Source organism: Musa acuminata, chromosome BXJ1-9, assembly GCF_036884655.1.
Source record: "Musa acuminata AAA Group cultivar baxijiao chromosome BXJ1-9, Cavendish_Baxijiao_AAA, whole genome shotgun sequence".
NCBI lineage: Eukaryota > Viridiplantae > Streptophyta > Magnoliopsida > Zingiberales > Musaceae > Musa > Musa acuminata.
The window spans coordinates 48,874,369-48,895,311 of record NC_088335.1 but is presented as its reverse complement, the minus strand read 5'-3'; the positions used below and the strand labels follow the sequence as shown (position 1 = coordinate 48,895,311).

The window sequence follows — 20,943 nt, the reverse complement described above, 5'->3', positions numbered from 1 at the left end:
GAAATCTGATATGAATTTATGAGTCACAGAAACATATTATGAATGAGCCACCCATATATAATTTAGACATTATGAATTATTATCGACTACTAGGATCAAATGAAGGATCACAATAACCACAAATAGATCTCCTTTAACTCCATTTGTCAAAAAAGATTCAGTAAACTCATTGTCTGATCAGTTGCTTGCAGAGAATTGCTCTTTATTACCTTCTTGCAGAGGTTTCCAAAACATACCCACTAGGGATTGTTCTTGAGAAGAGAGGCCAACTGGTTTTAGGACCAAGTACAAGTTTGGTGCTTGGAGGTGCATGGTAGTGGCAAAATGAACATTAAACCTCCTATTAAAGCTCAAAATGTAACTCACTTGAACTCATGGTGCAATAATTTCTTCTCCTATCACTTCGGCTTGTCAAAAACTTTTGGCACAACCTATGGTCAAAAAATAGAAACTTCAGCTGATACACATTTGTCGCTCTGTCCTACAAGAAGAATGAAACCTGAGGCAGAATACTTACACAGTTGTCGATACACATCCAGTAATCAAAATATTGCCCGGTACAATGCTTATGCCCAGTCTCATCTTCTTTGATTCTCTCAACACATGGCTGCATGGATTAAGCATGCTTGTTGAAGTCAGTTCTATGACATTAATAAATAGTTGTTGGAGAAACAAATAATACACAACAGAGACAATCGATGAGGATAAATAATCACCGACTAATGGTGCTCTAACAAACTTCAGCACTATGGACCTGTAACCTCGTAAAGTTCCTCATCTTAACTGTCGGTACTTGGATCACGGCTCCAATTTGCCTAATGCAATTTTATTCATGAAACACAGCAGATGGAAAATGGCACAAAAGCATGTATGTGGCAAGTAATCATTCTTTAAAAACAATAACAACAATTAAATCCGAAAGCAGTCTCTTGACAACCTTCAATCTGAACCAACAATTAATTATCAAAATATTTTGCTCTAGGGTCTCATTAAGCTTGCAACTCTAGGGACTTCATACAATTGTTGTCTCAAAGACGTCTTTGATAAACCAAATAGAAGAATACTTGGCTTAGAAACCATATATTGCTGTGTGCATGTTATTTATTAGTATTAACTGTTCATTCAAAAGTTGAGGCCACTTGAACTAACAACAATAATATCTAACAGTCTCAAACAAAAATATATATAGTAACACTGACTGGGTACAGAAATGAAACATACAAAGAACAGAATGATAAGAACCTAGTTGTTACCTTGGTAAAATGCTATTTCTGTGAGGTGAAGGGGAGCAACGCCAACCCCATCCCCCAAAAGAAAAGAAGAGAGAGAGAAAGAACTTTCCTAGAAGAACTTTAATAAAAGATCACAAATACATGGAATCTGTTCCTTTTTTCAGTAATTGTCAAAGTTTAACTACACCATAATCAAACAGAAGAATGTCTTCCACTTTCCAATATATCTACTTATAAATCTCACTAGGTGTTCAGAAAAATATGAAAAATCAAGAAGCTTTGTAGAAATGTCGCAGAAGTTTTAAATACGTGGTATGCGTGTAAAGGACACACACACTTTGGCTTGCAAGTTTCCTCAAGGTACTGCTTTGTATCAATCGGCTCACTGTCTGACCTAAAATTTAAACAAACAGTAATGTGAAATCTCAGGCTCAGCAAAATATCTTCTTTGTGCAAAATAATTACTCAGTTCAAAGGCAAAATAAATCATCATTTAGATGCCAAGTGGAAAAATAAATTGTAAATTATTTTGCAGAGTACTAGGAGATTTGATGAATATCAAGAATCAGGTATATGGCCGGGAGTTGGAATGCCTTTATCATTATCCAGAATAAGGTTGCTATATGTTCTACATAGAAATTTGTTGCTTCAATAACGTCAATTGATGGAAGACATCTCTGTTGATCACATGTAATGGCATAAACATGGAGAGTGACGAGAGTCACAAACAATCACAATGGTACCTTTCACTAGTAGCAGTATCCCGATTATGAATGGAAATTATCAGTGAAACAAAAACTCACATTTTTAATCAGCCAAAGCTGATGTATCAGCCGTGTGCACCCAAAAGAAATAACTTTCTATCAGAGAATAACCATCAATTGCTATCTTCTCGAGTATATAGCTGATGTTAAATGAGTCATAATTGCGGGCGAAAAAGATCTCGCTTTTCCACTGCGACAACACAATCAACAAACGTAATGCCATTACGGAAATGAATATAAATAAAGAAAACAGTGGACTCGATTCCACGAATTCCGAAAGGAGAGCAGACATATTGTCTAAACAAGCTCGCAGAAATCTCATATCAGATGAAAACAAATATTGCAATACTTTGTAAAAAGAAAAGATCTTTACATCGGCATGACAGCACTCAAATCTGTTAAAACGATGGAAAGAAAGCAAATCCCAGATCGAGAACAAGAAAACCCTAGAAATCGGTCAAACAAAGCCCCACAAGAAAGAACTTACAATGTCTTAATTCGATCCGCAAAAAATGTGCGAACAAAGGATTTGCGTCACTCTACCAGAAGGTCCGCAAAAAAAAGATGCCAAGGAAATGGGCCAACGAGAGAACTGATCGAGAATTCAAGAGGTCACCAGCACGGGAGCAGCAGAGGCGGAGAAATCGGCGGCGATATCTTTGGGGAAGGCCGTCTTTTGCATTGAGTGGAACAGAAGGACCGAACTAAGTTTAGCATTATCTACCATTCATTTTATTATTATTATTATTATTATTATTATTTGCTAAAACACATACTTCTTGATGAAAAAGAAAAGAACATAAAATAAATAGCAAAATAATCTTCGATAATGATGGTGATAATTGTGATGTTATCCATGCCGGGATTCACCTAATCAGAAATCATCAAGAACAAGGAGCCTCAGATATTTTACCTGATCATGTCCTCAGCTAGCAACTTGCAGAGGTCAAACTCAGTCACTCTGCCTGTGGTGTTCGTTGCTTCCTTCGCTCATCTGTTTCTGCAGCAGCAGATGACACTCGGGATCATGGCCAGGCACCAAAACAACAGAAATAATGGCATGACAGTGGCCTCACAGTCACAGGGAACATCAACAGAGCAGAGGAAGAGATGCATGCATCCATAGTAAGCCCTCTTCATGATCGAGACGATGCCTGGCTCGCAGCAACCACACACACCAATGGAGCAAGATTTTTCTGCTTCTTCCGAGTAGAAGATGATGCACAGGTCATTTGGAGCCACCAACGGGGAGGATTCTGTCCACACTGAATGCTTCTGATTGCAACACAGTCTTTGGCTTCTCCAGAGACCGGCTTCGACAGGGCAGTAGAACGAGTGATGGAGAGCTCGGGAGCAGCAGAGTCTTGTGCTGCTGCATCAACTTGTGGATTCCTCGTGTTTGCCGCATAGGTTATCTTTGGTGATACTAAAAGAAAGAGACAAGTTGGGTTCATCAATGATCGTCGATGAAACAAACTATGAACTAATGTGATCCATGAACAAGGGTAATGATACTTTCTGTTGTTTCTCGAGCAAGTTTAGTCATCGGGACAAGCCAAACATGATCCATTATATATCGAGGACCGAAAATTACTGGTGGATTTCTCTTAATCCACCACAAGATCCATTATTTTGGTCTTTTTGCAGTCCGACAGGATCTATATAAAGGCCAATCCACCAACAGAAACCACGCGGTCTTATGTGACTCCTACTGGCATTAATCGTAAATACATTAAATCAGTACCTCTCTCTCTCTCTCTCTCTCTGTGAAAGGAAGCGGAGGATGAGGCTGGCCGACTTCCTCCAGTGCAGTTGCGGAGCTCCGTGGCCCGAGAAGGCGCTGCCTGAGGCCCGGGCGGCAGGCGCCCCGATCGGACTCCCCGCCGCTCCCCGTGAAGAACGCCGCCGCCGCCGACGCCGCGGTGGGGAAGCCGGGAACGACGCCACGACGACGTGGAGGCCGTCACTCGCGGCGATATCCGAGAACTGCTCCGCGGCGGCGCGGGACGGCAAGACGACCGCCGGCAGGGCGGCCAAGGCAAAGGGCGGCGTCTCCCGTCGGGTTCTTCCTCGCGCTAACAGCGACGATCACCGGTAACCTCCCTCGAAGGCTTCTTCTAGTAACTTGTAGGCCTATTTTAGACTGATAATTACCAAAAACTCGATTTCCTCAGCACAGTGTTTGAAGTGCTGCAGCTAATGGTTGAGCTACAGTTGTCAATCTATTTCATCATCTTCATGTAATCAGAATGATCCTTGTTATTATAATCCCTCACATGTCAACTACAATGTGATGCAGTCTCACAGTAAATAGTAAATCAAGCAGGAAGGTTTGGATGAAATTTGTTAGATTGACAGTAAATATTTTCTCTTCTTTTGATGCATCCTCATGACAGTTTGTCCTGTTTTCAGGTGCATAGATGTTTCTTCAGTTGTGCCAGCATTTGTTCCCGCAGCATATTTGTTCTAGTGCCCAAGTCAATGTACAAATTGCCATGAAAAAGAAGGAAAAGGAAGATGATGGAAGATAAGAAGATGATGAATGCTCTATGCTTGGTAATTACTTATTCCTATTGGGGATGTATATTTTCTTCTTTCATACTCTTCTCCATACAAAAGCTAAGCATGAAGCAAAACCTGTTGGTATCAGAACATCACCAACTTCAGTGTTGCAGAAATCTGAAAGTTTTCCAACTCTCAACTTCTTAAGCAGTCCAAAGATTTCACTGAAAGCAGTGATGCAGTTCAGAACAAACTAAGCCACAATTGGTGGCAGCTTGATCTTATGTCTGTCTTTTGTTAAAGGAATAAATCTAGACATTGATAGATGAGCAGATTCAGATGTAACATATTGTGTTATATAGTGATGACTGATGCTCCTTGTCTAATCACTATCTTCAATTTTGTACTATTATTTGAAACTTATTATTTATAGGCTCATGCAGTAATTGACAACACATCAAAAAATAGGCCAACTGGGAACTACAAACTAATAAAGTCAGGGATCCAGGAAAGCAACTTTGGAAGCATAACATAACAGGCCACTCCCTAACCTAAAGAATCAGAAAAATAAGATAGGTTTTGGCAATATTTCCTGTGAGCAGACTGCAGCAAAGCTATAATAAGCAAAAACAGGGTATTGAAGATATCATGTCCAATCATATTTCTTAGGACAGTGCTATTTAGGTGGACAGACTCACCATTCATATTTCTTACGATTAAGTTCCAACTTCCAATCTCGGTTGGTAAGAACAGTTCAATAGATTATGACTCTGTTTCTAACTTGGACTTCTATATAATAAAAGGGGGCAAAAAATAAATAGGTTAAAACAGAAGTGAAAGTGGTATGAAATTGTCGTTCATCTCTGCAAAACATTAAGTAGCAGTTCTATGGAACAAAGGGTGGGCATGCATACCTGCTTCATGGTATAGGAAGTCTGACATAATCCCTTGCCCCTTTGTGCAAATGCCTCCATTCTGGTCATCGGAAGCAGCACACTTAGCATATCTCAATTTATGCTGCTAAATCCCCGTTTGTAGGCACCCCTTACGGAGGAAGATTGCACTAACCGTTCTTTCAGATGGACCTTATAGATCTACCATTTAGACAGTAGCGCAAGTTGAGGCCAATTCACATGCAGCAACAGTTATTTGTAACGATCAAGGTTATGTGATGAACAAATAGTTGCATTTCAGATACAACCAAAGCTCTAAGAATGAGGCAAACCTAAACTTGACAAAGTGCATGGATTGGAAATCCTCCGCAACAAAAAACCAACCCTCTAAAACAATCATGTTTCATGGGTATCGAAAGCACTGCTGCAAAAAGAAGTATCAGTTCGAATCTCTTCACGGTTTACAGATTACCACGAAACATGGTAGAAGAGCCCGTGCGTTGAGAAGGTAGAGCTCCTCGATACTTGCATAAGGACCTACTTTTCCTGCCACTGAATCAAACCCACACTGACCAACCAAATTCTGTAATTTATCCATTGGCTTGTGAACCCTCCCGGCAATGACTCTACATATCAGCAAGGCTTTTCTTATGGAAGGGTGATCTTCAAGCACTTGAACCGATTCTAGTGCTCTGCGACTAGTGGAAGTTGTGAACATTCCCAGGCCTCCCTTCATCTCTTTTCTTTTGGAGAATCCATGTCTTAGAATGCGGCAAACATTGCACTTATCTGATGTGCAAAGGTTTGAAGAACCATTTATGCCAAGAGAACAACAGACTGTTGTACCATAGAACCTTAACAGTTCATTTCCGTCAGCCAAGCATCGTGGATGCTTTTTGGGAAGCTTGCTGGCTCTAATCTTTACCATTTCCCGGTATTCTTCGAACTGAGTGAGAGTCTTTTGCATGTTATGGACCTTTAGGACCCGTTCTAGCCGTCCACAACTGCTCTCAGACTTCAACCAACTTGCCTTGCATATTATTTCTACTATCTTCCGAGAAGAGTCGCCTTCTAGTAGTTCAGTAACTGCCAAAAAAATGAATAGGTTTATCTGAGATATGAAGCTAAACAAGTACATTCAGTAGTAAGATACAAAGTTGTTCATGCTTTTGAGAAGCATGAAGTAGCACAGCACCTATTAACTGATACAATTAGCCAGGACAACTACAGAAGATTCAATAGAAACAAGAAACATTATTTACTTCTGCTAATGCACATCAGCTGCGCCAAAAAAGGAGGAGCCCTGGCAACAACAAAATTCAAGTAACAGTTACCAACTATTTTATTGCTAATAGTTGATGCTGTTGGCTTAAGAATTTGTTCCAGTACTCTCATTTAAAAGTTGTTTCATCTGAAACTAAATGGAGACTTGAGCTGGATGAAGAACAAGTAACAGTGTCCCATTTGGAATAGGATAGTAAAAGCCAATAGAGTTCACACCATAGTTAGCCTGAAAATATATAAGACAATTGGTAACAGATGTGGATTTTCACAGAGCTTATAATGAATTTATTCTGCAAAGCATAATGTGCCTGCAATTAACCAGGAAAAGAACCACCAGAATGAGAAGCCTAGTGACTCAAAAATAATAATAATAAGCATAACAGCTTCATGTTAAAAGAGATCTGAATGGTACACTTGCTAAGGTAGGACATAACTAATATCATAAGCAGGTTTTCAAAGTTCTGATGAAAGAACAATATAAAAAGCCAATGTTCAAAGTAGGACAACAATAAAGCCACAAATTGACTAGCATTTGGTGAGATCTAAACAGAATATTTCAGAAACTTTTTTCGATTTATAGACAACTAGGACATAATTAAAAAAAAAAAAGAAGAAATCTTAAAAAATCACCCTTTCTAATAGAAAAGAGAGAAAGAAATAAGTTACCACATCAAACACCAAGGAACAGAAAAGCAAGAGCATAAATGAATGAAGCATTGCAGCAGTGAGAGAGTACGAAGAGAAAGAAGGGTTTGCCCTCTTTACCTGCATGCTTGGACAGATGATGTGCCTCCAAAGCCTCCCATTTCCCAAACTGGTCACCACATCTATGGCAGATTGTAGGAGTGGCAGCCCCAGCAGAAGACCTGGCTTCCAAAGGAAAATGATTAGCTCCGTCGTTGCCAAGAACATCATTAGAAAGTGAAGAACCCCAAAGGGGATAACCCTCTCGATCGGCGAGAAGCCGATTAGCCTTTCTTGGAGGACTGGTGCTCCATCCTCCGGGGCCGGGAGTCCCAGGCCTGAGGGTGCCCACAAACGTGGATCCTACCTCGCCACCACCACCGTCATAGTGACTCCGAAATCCAGTTATCTTGAGCTCACACCCGGAGTCACTGAGAACTACCTCATGGGCAATGGGGTTCAGGACCTCACTGCTCCCAATAGACCTTGGGCTGCAGCAGCTTGGCCTCTCAATCTGCCTCCTGCCTCCATGGATTACATCTCTGAGGTTGGCCATGGATCTGGAGCAACCAGACCTGCATGTCTTCCTGGACAAGATGGCGCCAAGATGGCCCCTGGCCTTTGGCTCGTGGACATCAGAAGGGTCAGACCTGCAGTGGAGAGATCTCTTCAGTGTGAACCAAAGAGTAGACATCTTCTTCCCTCCTTCCCCTTCTCTCTCACTGTGCGTATTCTGATCCTGCATGCTCCATTACCATGTCTCTAGCAACCATGGCAACTCCAGCCAGTCCATCGCACCAGTAGATTGACATTCCCTTCCATATGCAGAGAAGATTCCATCAAGGACTATATTCTCCTCATAGCGTTTGATGAGCTACCCAACCAAGGGAAAACCCATAATAAGGGCTCCAAAGGAGAATCCAATGACCCAGTGCAACAAAATGGCAGCTTCAGGTCTGTTGATTTAACAGAAAGAGAGAGAAGCATTAGCAAGACATCAACATCACAATCACAAAAGAGAGAAAAGACAAGCCAGATGGGTATCTAGGACATGGAATGCTTGGGCCTTTGGCATGATACACAACCAGGAAAGCTAGGACAGTTGCACTCTTTTATTGTAGGTAGACTGTCCTCCAATCTTGAACTCCCCTTTCCATCGTAGAGAGAGAGAGAGGCATGGTTATGGCAAGTTCATTAATAGGAGGGGATGACTGGGTAGGAGATCAGGCATACCAGATCCGAGAGAGACACCCCGTTGACTTACATGAATCCAAGGTAGATCCCTGGTCGAGCAGTGAGTACATACTGCAACTCCAAACAAAATGGGCTTTGCATTTGATTGATCGAAGCAGGTCTTCCCATGTACGCATGACACATGGAGAGCAAACACTCAATGTGGTAGACCTTAATGGAGGAGCTGCTGTGGAAGATCTCTTGCCATCCATCTTAGGGCCCACAAAATAAGTTCATCACTGCGTCATTAAATTATTGGGAATGCGCTCTATTTGCATTGGCAAACGCATCGAACACAGCTTATATTATCATCACACGAAAAAGAGAAGCTGTAATAGGTGGGTGTCTCTGATGGATGGCAGAGGAGGGGAGAACAAATCTGGTGATGGACCACCAAGAGCATCATATATGTGAACTGTGGTAGCACGCATCCCAATCAATAAATAAGAGGGCGTGTCATTGGCCCCTTCCCCCACGTGAGAGCCCTTGTCTTCTTTGGGATATCACCCGTGAGAGGTGACTTACTCTTGCGCCTTGCTCAGAATAGGCTGGGAGATGGAAGCACAATGAAAGAGACGGATTCCAAATGCAGAAGAAACAGGTAACCAAGCAGAAGAACTTGTGTTAGCATGCACGGCAGAAACTACTCACTTGTTCAAGCATGATCACCATGGTGTTCCTTCTTTTTATCCTCTTTTGGATTCTCATGACGCTTCCTCCTCATTCTGATCATCTAGCAAACAGTTCAATCACTAGCAGTAAGAGTTGATACATAGAAAGTTTTGGATACATACCTCTGCAGAAGACCTTATTCTCAGATATGATGATGATAAAGAGAATGTTGGACCGTGGTTGGTGGTAATCTGTAAAACAAACTCTGGCTTCTAGTGCCTGGAACGGAAGAGGTGGATCCAAAAGATCAATGTACACCACCAGCTTTCAAATAACAAGGGCTAGAGGATGCAGTGGACCATTAAACTTTGCTACCCATACTACACTACAAGATGCAGTAGTAGCCTTTTTTGGTGTGTTTGAGCATTGCATGGAGGTGAAAAGCTTAGAGTTGCTTCGTGACTCCATGGAAGCTGCACTCTGCCAATTTCCTCCTGCATGTGGGAAGTCTGTAGTTGCTTGGTGACCCACCATCAGAGCTGCTCCCTGCCAATTCTCCCAATCCCAATAATGCATCTGTGTTCCTGAGTTCACAGGAAGTCAGACAAATGAATCATTTGTTGTTTTAGAAAATCCTGATAGGAGTTGAGACAAGGAGAATAAAAGTTCAAGTTCATGAAGAACTGGTATGCCAGAAAGTACATATGTATCCTTGCAAAGTCTGGACAACATAATCCTGGAAAAGTTTCAACTAACAATCAATTAGAATAGCTAATGTAGATTAACCATAATGACATATATGCAAGTTTTTATATCTGAAACGATATATACTAAACTTGAACTTAGAAAGGGACAAATACGAAAACCAAAACCACTGACTTTGCAGGGTTCTATATGCAATTTTGAAATGTTAAGCAATATGTATACCATATACCAGTAGAAAGAAATGAGAACCGATATGTACACCATATACCAGCAGAAAGAAATAGCAAGATCTTAACATCGGAAAGCTCATGACGACAAACAACGTAAATAAATTAAGATTTTAGCTATTTTACTTTTAAAAAATTACTAACATAACAAGCTTCCAGTACAAAATTTATGTTCAGGAAACGTGTTATGAACATACATCTGATATTAAATTTGCAGTAACAGTCACGTTCCCTAAAGGTTCACTTGGAGATAAATAATTATGCAATTCTTTTGGTAATTAAATTTTATGAACTAAAACCAGTTGAAGCGTACAACTCATCACTCACCCTGCAAGAATCTTCGATAGCAGAAGAAACACTCCTCATGAGTGTGAAACCCAACAATCTAAACAACAATCATGCACATCTTGTACAATTGAATTATGATATATTTCAGAATATGTACCACAACCATAGAAGCAGTGATTAAAGATGTGAAACCAGTTTGTTGCTATGGGAAGATACTGGGAAGGAGTCATCATAGGTCCTCATAAGACAGCCGTTTCTGGAAGAAAACAAAATGTCTGATCCCATCTGCACAACATTGGAATAGGTGGATGAGGTAGAAACCAGCAAAATACAAAGCAATGAACCAGATATCTAAAATCCATATAGACCTTCCAATCCTGATATACCCATTCGTCTTTCAAGCTGGTTGTCTAACCATATACAGATGATAGATGAAGTTGATATCAGTGGACAGCTCAGAGGTCAGTATTCAAGTTTGGATTATAAGTACAATTGTGAAGGCTCTCATCCAAGAATTATCCCAAAAGAGGTTGTTGTCAATTCCGTGTCCAAATTTTAGAAATTGCTGGTATCTAAAGAGCGACAATATCTATTTCACCTGCATGATCTCAACCAATGGATAACCAAACATTTTAAGGTATTTGACACCACGTTTTATGATAAAGCCTGAAGAAAAAAGTCCATGTATTTATATCTTATAAGACAATTCAAGCAAAAAATCTTCTCCAGTCAATGGCTGAGCAACCAGTGAAGGTGAGCACTAGTAGGCTGCAGCTGATTCACAAGGTGGCTATCTTAGTAGTTTTGCACTCCATCCATGAACTGAAATTGCTCTCAAACATTAACTTCACTAGTTGATTCAGATGCGAGCTATTTCCTTTCCATTTCAATAAGTCGGTGAAGAAACTCCTGCAATGCTCCAGGTCCATATGCATGAATGCTATTTTACAATGATACTTTTCCTTCCTCGTTGAGCTCTGCTATTGCAAGTTCTGAGAGAAAGAGAGACTCGGATGTGCTAACAACTGCCTCCAGATCAACAACTTAGCACCATGCAAGCAATACCATTATATCCTCTTGATTGCATATGGATCAGACAACAGAAGGAAGTTCCCTTCCATCATTGAATGAACAATTTGCAGTCAATTGACGGGGAACTTTCAAGAGTGTGGATGAGATTACAACCTTATCACAACCACAGATTTAGGTTTCTTGTCTTGGTTGGGACAGAAAAGGGGGAGTCAGCACTGTGCAAAGAGACGAGCACCAGAGGAAGAAAGTTCCAGTTACAACCTCATGGGCTGCCAGGAGCCATCTGGCTGTAGGAGAACCAGAAAATGCATGAGGCAACCTCTCAAGCCAAAAGTGGGTCCATATATATCCCATCACAACTAGGTTGCCAAATTGGCCCAGTCAGTAGCCACAAGCTTGACATCTGATTGACATGTCTCTTCCTGGAATGCATCCAGCCTCCAATGCTTATAAATAACAATCTTCCTTTCCTTCATAAACACTAAAATTCTTCTTCCAGACAGATCAGCCTTATCTTCATTCAGTCTTTTAAATCCTCTTCGATGTGCACTGTTAGCCATGATGGAGAGCAAGGCAGTGATAGGTGAAGCAGACATGCTGTAGACCATGCAGCAAGATGCGCTCCGCCTGGCAGGAAAGGCCCTTGACCTCTTTGATGTCACTGAGTCCACCGAGATAGCTTCCTTCATAAAAAAAGGTACAGAAGTTTTATCATTTATGACAGCCATGTCAAACAAGGAAAGAAATCTAAGGGTGTTTTTGCCTTACGATGCAAGTGCTCAATCCAAAGTTTGCATTACAATATGCAGCTTCATGCTTACATATAAGCTCATTTTTATGGAGTCTGTGGCATTTGTAAATGCAGGATTTATACTAACCATTGTGATCGACATTCAAATATATATATGCATATATTTGTATGCATGTATGTATTTATGTACGTGTGCATGTAAGTGATGCCCTGCACTTTGTCATGAAAATCTTTTGGTCACATGACAAGATGCAGGAATTTAGTGCCATCTTGCATCAACTGTTGCAGGCCACTAAGGTGATTAAGGGCATCAAATGTATCCTGCATTAGAATTTGGTAGAGCTAATGCAAACACAGACCTAATAAAACAATGAGAACACAAGGGACAGCAAGAAAGTATACCTTCTACCCCCATTCTTTTCTTCTGCTCATATATGGGGTTTGCTTTTGCAGGAGTTTGATCAATCATATGGACCAGGGTGGCAATGCATGGTGGGAACAGACTTTGGTTCCTTTGTGACACATCATCGTGGCTGCTTTATTCACTTCAGCATAGGAAGCCTCATGATATTACTCTTTAGGGCCACATCGGCACCTGAAGTTGACACAACAGCATTCATTGCCATGGAATCAGTAGAAGTGTGAAATCATCTTCTTTCAAAGTCCTGGATCATGGGGTCTATATGTAAATGAATATAACTTGAAAAGAAATATTCTTTTTTGTCAGTCCTCAAATGACTGCTCTCTTTATCCATCTTATTATCTTCTCCTGGACTTCATGACAGTTTGTAACTCGAAGAAATGACTAAGACGGCTACAATTCCATTTATTTAATCAAGTCTATAATAATTAAAAAGCTATATAATGGTTTGCGTCCAGCATAGATTCATAAAAGAGCATTATGATTTATAATGTCAAATCAAAGTATATCATGTTCATGGTTTTATATTGATGTTCTTAAAATGTTCATCATCTGTGTCCAATATATCATGGATACAACGTTAAATTCTAAGATCCTAGATGCCTATGAGTGGTTGGACTATGAGATAACAAAGACTACAATGACAACTGACTTTGCAGCACTAATGATGAGATTGAGCCATCTCTGTTGGATTGTGAGCTAGTTGTTGAATTATTTCCAACACAGAACCTTTGCATCCTATGTTTTAGAAAGAATGAAAGCATAAAATTAGGTGAAAATGGACCTTCCCATATCACAATGACTTACCAAGGAGCTCAACATCATAGAACTAAAGAAGGAAACCATTCTTTCGCACCAATACCGGTCTACAAAAATCTTCTTGGCCACATAGCTAAAGCCTCCAAAATGATTTTGGCATCTGCATCCTCAAACCTGGCACATATTCATTTAGTTGCTGCACATCTGACATCCAAAGTCATCATGGATTTTGGATCTATCAAGAGTGGAAGACAATGTTTCTGAACAATTAACTTTGTCACCTTTTGATTCCCACTGACAATCCAAGCTCCATTTGCTGCTATTAAGAAAAAACAATTAAATGCTCTTCATATCATTATAGCATACCAGCAGCTGATGCGCCAGATTTGAAGCCTTCAGCATCTCAATGCTATTACATCTGACAGAAGAATTCATCAAAGGGCTCTTTCATCCAGTACCAAGGTAGTGCAAGTTCCAAGTAGACCTCAGAAAGTCAATCTTTGAACCTTCCACCGAAGACTTATCTGAAAGCATCCACCAGGAACAAGAAGTTTGTCGAAGCAAGCGATAACTAAATCAACATCTTCACCAGATCTTTTATAGTGTCTAGATCTCGCAAAAGTTAATATTAAATAAAGTTAGGATTATAGAATAACATACGTGTAGAAGAAAGCATGCCCAATTTTATAAACTGTTGTAAGAGAAAGATAAGAGTGCAGTCATCATGCAACTGACTGGAAATATTATCCAGAGTAAGGTGCAACCCAAATAGATGAAAAGGTTCAAAACTGAACCTTCATAATAAAAGTTTATTTATTCCAGATCCACCTAAAACATTCGTTTGATGGATTCTCTAACCTCATTTAATAAATTATTTGTTAAAGGTGCTAGCTAGTTCATCTAGTAAACCCTTTGGCCGAATCACTACAAGTTTCTGGGATCAAATCCCACCTTCACCACTTGCCCTTTGCAGAAAAAAAGTTTATTTATTCTATAGTCTAGATCAATATCGGAATAAGTTGCTAAAGTGGACAGAATAAAGCTATTTGAGCATTTAAATTCTATCAATCAGTGAAGAATATGTAAATCATGTTTTCAGCAACAAGGTTCAAAAGGCACAAACCGTTGGCCAAGTAGTACCGTCAAATCATACCAATCGCTGTATTTCCTTCCAAAGATTAACATCTAAAGAAGTGTCTCCTATTTAGCATATGAAGCAGTACATCACCACACAGAAAATTCAAACAATATATTTCCTAATATCAATCAGCATGATCTCTAAACCCATATTCAAATAGGCAAACCCGAGACGAGTATTTACACCTACAGTAGCTCGCAAAAGAAGCAAACCCTGCTATACTGAGAATATGAGTTCCGAAATAGTCTGTGCAATGATGCTGCCAAGTGGTTGAAGCTCTCATATGTAAGAGCAATGCTTCGGATGCAGCACTGATGAAAGGGAAGGACACAAATAACCATAAACTACAGGCAAAAGATGGATGTTAGACCCCATATTCATGACACAAGATTGGACTTACCAAACTGCAGCTTCCCCTCATCTATAACTCCCCAGTATATCGTCCAACATCCGTAATCTTAGAACAAGTATGCGAAACATCGAACCTTTTGGAGGATCAGCCATATCTGCTGTCACTTACTAGATCTCTTGGCGCCTGCTGATCTCAATACCAAGCCTTGTCTCCCGTCTCACTCCCAGATCATCGGAGGCAAAGGGGAAGGTTAGCATTACAAGGCGTGTCAACTGTAAACTTTACCGGGAGGCACGGCGCCCAGCCACGGAGATGGCCCGAGGGAGAGGCCCACATAAAGCCCGTATCTTATGTGATACTGTCATTATACAGCTTTTCAGGCCTATCTCCGAAGGCGCCGGAGGCGCGGTGCCGGAGATGGCGGATATCCGACTTCCACGGGACACCGGGAGGTGGTGGACTTCGACAATGGAGGCACGGAATAACACATCCGGCCGGGAAAGGATAGAGGAGCGAGCGAGAGGATTCAAGATCAAGATCAATAACGTAACATGAGAACTCATTTATAGTTTTAGGGCGTCTTCTTAGACCGTTGGATCAAGATCAAACAGGTTTATCTTCCGTTATCGGATCGAACAAGAGTTGGTCGATATTCGATCCGTGTAGTACCGGGCCATCGAATCGGATCGTGATGCACAAGTGACCGGGCCGGGCGTCTAATGCAAGACCGGACACTGCCCAAAGACAAATAAATGATAACAATTAATATTCTTAATGATATAATTAGTTTAAACATCATTAGAGCCCATATAAACCATTTCGTACTGTAAAAAGACACAGGTAATGGCGTCTTCATCGGAATCATGAAGTGCTTGTTTGGATCATCACCCTTTCACACTGTGAAATCATCTCGGTTAGGCTTGGGTGATGTTAGCAGCGCCGTGTACAGCCTCAGCTTGTCTTCTTCCATCGACGAGCACCGAGAAGGCGGCCGACGCGGTCGTATGAACGACAAGGACGTCAGCGTCAGCCGATGCTTGTACCTCCACCACGCCAGCTGGATCGCCACCGCCGCCCATGTCCGCCACCCCGGCGAGTAGTACCGAGCGCTCCTCTTCACCCTCTCGCTGACGAAAGTGTAGCGGAAGTGCTCCGTCACGTACTTGAGGTCGTCCGCGTCCAGCCCGAACGCCTCGGTCGATTCCGCTGCCACGAGCGTCGACGACGACGGCGGCAACCGCTCCACGAACTTGCGGATCAGGCACCACGACAGGAGCTCGTCGCCGCTGAAGTTCCCCGGTCCCAGCATGCAGTAGCTCTTCACGCCGTCGCGCAGAACTTGGCTGCTCTGGAGATGACCCCTCACCACGAACAGCATCCTTGGGACTGGATCGCCTTCTCTTATGACCTGTGCGGAGTTGCAGAATCATCATGCGAGCACAAAGGAGAGAAGAAGACCGAGGAAGATGCGTAACGCAGCAGGGGCTCACGGTTTCTCCCTTGGGGATGAGAAGAGACTTGACTCTGTCGCATATGTTCTCCAGCACCAGCTCATCCATGTGTTGGAACAGAGGCACCTGCAATGCTTCTAATCTTTAGTCTCATATGCAGAGAGTCTGGTGCTGATTTCTTCACCATCAGGAACGCCATGAACGAACGATTACCTGTCGAACAAGATCGAGGCAGAGGTGGTACTTGATGTCCCTCCTCATCCCCTCGGGCAGGCGCCGTGCCATCTCAGACTCGTCGACCCCTCTCGTCGCAGCCCATCTCTGCCGCTCGTACTGCCGCACCCTTCGCCTGATCTCAAACGGTAAGTTCCTGCGTCGCATCCACCGATCCAAGCTCCGCATCTTGGAGTGCAACGCCTGCTTCTTCGACGTTGTTGCGTGCAAGAAGACCTGCGCCAAGCTCATGAGCACCAGCAACTGTAGCAGAATGATTGGTCCATCAGATTGCTCACCTTGATGTTCCCGATCAATGTCGTAACCAAAAGCAGTGCACTAGTAACGATGATGATGTTGAAGGTGATCTCCACCCACTCGGTTGTGCTCTCGATCGTCCCGAACGTGCTGGATGCCAAAACAAACAATCGAACATATATAGTGCAAACTCTAACTTTGATCTTAACATTTTATCATACAGTATTGGCATCCTCAGTAGCAGAGAATGCAAATATCAAATCTTTCACGTATTAGAGAAGCAGAATCAATCTGTTTGCTCGTCTAATTTACTCTCCGCAAAGAAACCAAAGATATCAGCATGGATGTTGGAAGGCTCTCATGAGATCATCCTTGTTAACTTAGTTAAGGGATGATTTCATTTCCATAAACTCTGCAGAATATCTTATCAACAACCATGTATGAATGATACAGATAATTAGCAATGTTATGGTAAAGGAAAATGAGAACTGCTTACCTAAGAGTCATGAGTCCCCAGAAGATCGGAAACAAGACCTTCTCTAAGCGATTAGGATTCGTGACCAGATTGACTATCCACTTATAAGATCCGTACTCGAAATTGTCACTGCCATCGAGGCACATCGATCGTACGTGCAGATTTTTAGCCCAAGCCAATCTCTCCCCATCCATGGCTGCTCTGGTGGTGCCATAGTACATGGGATCTACACATGCCACCGTCCTATTTCTGCATCCATCTGTTGCGACGCACTGCTGTTTGAGGCACTCTGTTGCCCTCTGAATGCCCAGCAAGTACCAGCAAGCGCCTGCTGCCTGTCGACAGTGTAAGCTGTGATGGATAGAGTACGAATCTAATTCTGACGAATTGTTTGAAGGCTGTGATCGAGGTTGCAGGATAGAGTTGTGTCTCATGGCACAAACATATCCGAAGGCAAGGTGACATTTGATTCACAGCCTTCTGTTCGAACCATTCGATGTTAATCGAGCAGATCACTTTGGGGATGACAGAAACAACAAACATACTCACATGCGATGCAACGAAGTAAGCTATCAAGTTGAGAGCGATTCCTCCCCAAATGTTGCCGAAGATGTAGCCTAAAGAATTCTGCAACCTTCGAAGGAAGCAGACCGAGTGATAGACCTTCGGGAGGTACTGCGAGAGAAACGAGATCAAGAACACAGTCATCACCGTCGACGTCATTCCTTGGCACAGCATTGCGGGAGCTACGACCCACAGAACAACCTGCAAAAGATGACCCCCATCCGGTGACAGTACTTCTCAGCAACACAGTAATTAAGGTTTTTCATTCGTGTTCAACGACGAAAGCAACAGCATCTCATTCAGATTTCATGTAAACCTGGATTGTTTCTGAGAAGAAGATGCGTGGCATTCATGCAAGCATGATTAAGAACCTTTTGTGGGGATCACGGGGGTGCTTGTGTTTGTGTGCGCTACTTCATTTGTGTATGTATGCACACTACGATGTGAGCATGTCCTGTGGAGGCCGTTGAGGACCAGTGTCCTCTTCCTGTTAATGAGCAAAACGCCAAGAAACGATGGCAACAATTCATGCCTAAGAAACAGAGATAGGCTAAAGATTAATCCCTCGTCGTGCACTCACTCACCTAAGCATAGCAATGAAAAGAATATTTTCTTCTTGAATGTCTTAGTTATGTGTTCGTCGAGAAAGATAGGATCAAGTGTTGCAAGGTCACGCAACCTGAGGCACCGGGAGGATGATGAACAGATCGAGGAGAAAGCCCGTCTTCGCTCTCAGGTAGCTTTGGCTGTGAGCCATGGGTCTGCCCGCGGACGCATCCTTTTCTTCCACGCTCGATCTCGGCGTTGCGTCGTAGGTCATCGCCAGCTGCAGGCACATGTTCAGTAGGTGCACCGCGTCGGTCATGCACCGGAGAGCGGTGACGGTGACCGCGAACCAACCGTCGACGAAGAGACACATGCACGTGCTGCTGATGGACAGGGCGTAGAAGAAGAGAGGATCCACGACGAGCCCGGCTGCGCATATCAGGAGGAAGATGCGGTTCCACTCGTGGAGCCACTTGGCTTGGCGATCCGACGAAGGGTTCCTCCGGCGGAACGTGCTGGCGACAACAGTCTCCTCGTCATGCGAGGGCATCGAGGAGCCTTCACCGGCCATGATGGTGGCTGAGGAGATGGTGGAAGCAGGAAGAGTGGCAGGATGAATGGTGGACAGTCGAAGCCCAAGATAGTTGTACTAGCAGCAAATGACATCGTCAGACGTAAGGAAGAACCCAAAAAGACAAAGGTGGTCACTGTTGCGACTATGCAAGGACAAGTATCCCCATGTGAAAAGGGAATACAAGATTGCCTCATTGCGATGCAGTGGGGCACCGACGCCCCTGTCATGCACACTTGAAATAACCATTTCAGGGTAGGCTGCTCTTCCACAATGCTCATCGTTTGTGTGTCTTCAAGTTTTGTCGTCTCACTCATTGCTTGTGTGTATTCCCATCTTGCAGCACGCATGCAGGTACTCCTGCGACTGCCAATGTTGTGGCTCTTAACCAGGTGAACAAATTCCTGCCGATTCTAGATTTCATGAAGACGATGGATGTTCTATCTATCAGCTGAAGTATGACTGCAGTTTTAACCACCGGCAATATCTCATATTAAGCAAAATGATAGCAGCTTAGCAAACACCACCACCAACGACAAAAGGAATAAGAAGAATTCAAGGCATGTTCGCGGCAGCTTCCTGCATTCTGCTCTGTTGCATGTCACCAACTCGCGCTGTCATCCCCAAGTGGCAAGCAGCGGCCACATTGCTGCCGTCAAAAGGTAATCATTTTCCGGCTTAAGATTCTCTCGTCATTTTCTAAGCTTGTCAAACTGTATTCTCGTGTCCCTCCAATAATTCCTGGCCTCTTGGCATCCTAAAAGATCTAGCCTTCTAGCAGCGTTGCGTTCAGAGATGAAAGTATTTCCCATAGTAATAGCCATTGTCATGTTCCTGAGATGTCAAATTCAGAGGAAAAAACTGTTCTTTCTGCTATTATATTTGATGGCGATCGATGCTTTTGCCACCCCATCAGAGATTTTATTGCTAATGGGTACAGTGATAAGAACAGCGACACCAAGGAAAGAGACCAGACAAGAGGAAACGTTTGTCCTGGCAGCCAACACATGATTTGTATTATTTCTCATCAGGAACATGAGACAGACAGTAAACTCTCTTTCATTATGGAGAACAAAGTATATTTCTAGTTTCTAATGATCTTACGAAAGTATGATCTATCTATCCAAGTATTCAAATGGTCTCTGATCTTACGCGAGAAAGAAGAATATGATGAACCGCGCTACACCTGTTTGTTTATACCACGATTTAGTCTCTATATGATGACGACGAATTCTTGATATGAACTTTTCACATCTTTTTCACCAGTACATCCAGATGATGTCAGATCGAGTTCATGATGAGCCAAACCTTTTATATGATATTATTCTGATAAGAACTGGTAATTTTCTGTTTATTCTTGCCATCAGCTTAGAGGAATACTACAATCTGTAAAAGGCACAACATCTAATCACTCTTTAGAAGAGTTTGGATTACGATGATATCATATTATGTCATTGTGCATCATTTTAATTTACTTATACATATATTTGATAGCACATTTTATATTATTATTATTTTTTTCTTGAAAACTATAAGTAGGGATAGTTTGTAGGCCTACAGAATGATCACTCGTTAGAATTAATAAAACTATCCTAGAATAACTCAATTTTCATGTGTCATGATTTGTTTTTTTAAAGTTACAATGTCGTATGAAATTTTAACTATCTTAACGCCGTAGAACCACCTAAGTAACACAAGTTCACACGTAAATCCTATAAGAACTTGTTAACATGATTGACGCCCGATGAACGATTGTTTGTAAACTTATGGCTATTTGTTTATCTTCTAAAATTTTTTATTTTTATTCTCTTTCTTTCACATCAAATATTTATTGGATTGTTTGTAAAAATATTCTCTATGAGATGTCGAGACTTATCCCTTCCTTGTATTCGAAATTAATTAATTTAATTTTTTTTTATGTATTCTTCGGGACTTTAGTTAGGCTACAACTAGATTGATCTTTTACGAATGGATCAAATAAAAATATC

The 20,943-nt window shown here is 42.0% G+C and overlaps 3 protein-coding genes and 1 long non-coding RNA gene across 15 annotated transcripts; 2 read left to right on the top strand and 2 right to left on the bottom strand.

Annotated features, from left to right (window-relative positions):
- Nucleotides 1-113: 113 nt before the first annotated feature.
- Nucleotides 114-11,876, bottom strand: LOC135585791 (uncharacterized). Of its 12 annotated transcripts, none has more exons than XM_065084413.1 (10): nt 10,464-11,876; nt 9,387-9,788; nt 9,244-9,317; nt 7,441-9,140; nt 5,413-6,477; nt 2,910-4,139; nt 2,036-2,186; nt 717-815; nt 518-607; nt 114-431 (listed from the first exon to the last, which is right to left on the bottom strand). In XM_065084413.1, exons 4-5 carry the CDS (start codon nt 8,102-8,104, stop codon nt 5,846-5,848), a joined length of 1,296 nt encoding a protein of 431 aa, XP_064940485.1. In that variant the 5' UTR covers nt 8,105-9,140; nt 9,244-9,317; nt 9,387-9,788; nt 10,464-11,876; the 3' UTR covers nt 114-431; nt 518-607; nt 717-815; nt 2,036-2,186; nt 2,910-4,139; nt 5,413-5,845. The 12 variants fall into 12 exon arrangements, 9 of the variants coding, with proteins under 9 accessions (XP_064940485.1, XP_064940481.1, XP_064940480.1 ...); XM_065084409.1 differs by having other exon boundaries at nt 717-2,186; nt 2,910-2,996; nt 3,073-4,139; XM_065084408.1 differs by having other exon boundaries at nt 717-2,186; nt 7,441-8,315; nt 8,445-9,140.
- LOC135594008 (uncharacterized) lies at nt 3,780-4,884 on the top strand. Its single transcript, XM_065084415.1, has 2 exons — nt 3,780-4,090; nt 4,409-4,884. Exons 1-2 carry the CDS (start codon nt 3,780-3,782, stop codon nt 4,464-4,466), a joined length of 369 nt encoding a protein of 122 aa, XP_064940487.1. The 3' UTR covers nt 4,467-4,884.
- Nucleotides 11,877-12,017: 141 nt separating the features above from the next.
- LOC135594009 (uncharacterized) lies at nt 12,018-12,957 on the top strand. The gene is made up of 2 exons (XR_010479951.1): nt 12,018-12,153; nt 12,661-12,957. It is a non-coding gene; the product is annotated as an uncharacterized LOC135594009 (long non-coding RNA).
- A 2,673-nt stretch (nt 12,958-15,630) lies between these two features.
- On the bottom strand, nt 15,631-19,050 carry LOC135594006 (cyclic nucleotide-gated ion channel 4-like). The gene is made up of 7 exons (XM_065084406.1): nt 18,518-19,050; nt 17,824-18,039; nt 17,296-17,609; nt 16,841-16,949; nt 16,542-16,778; nt 16,368-16,454; nt 15,631-16,285 (listed from the first exon to the last, which is right to left on the bottom strand). Exons 1-7 carry the CDS (start codon nt 18,953-18,955, stop codon nt 15,770-15,772), a joined length of 1,917 nt encoding a protein of 638 aa, XP_064940478.1. The 5' UTR covers nt 18,956-19,050; the 3' UTR covers nt 15,631-15,769.
- Between the last annotated feature and the right edge of the window lie 1,893 nt (nt 19,051-20,943).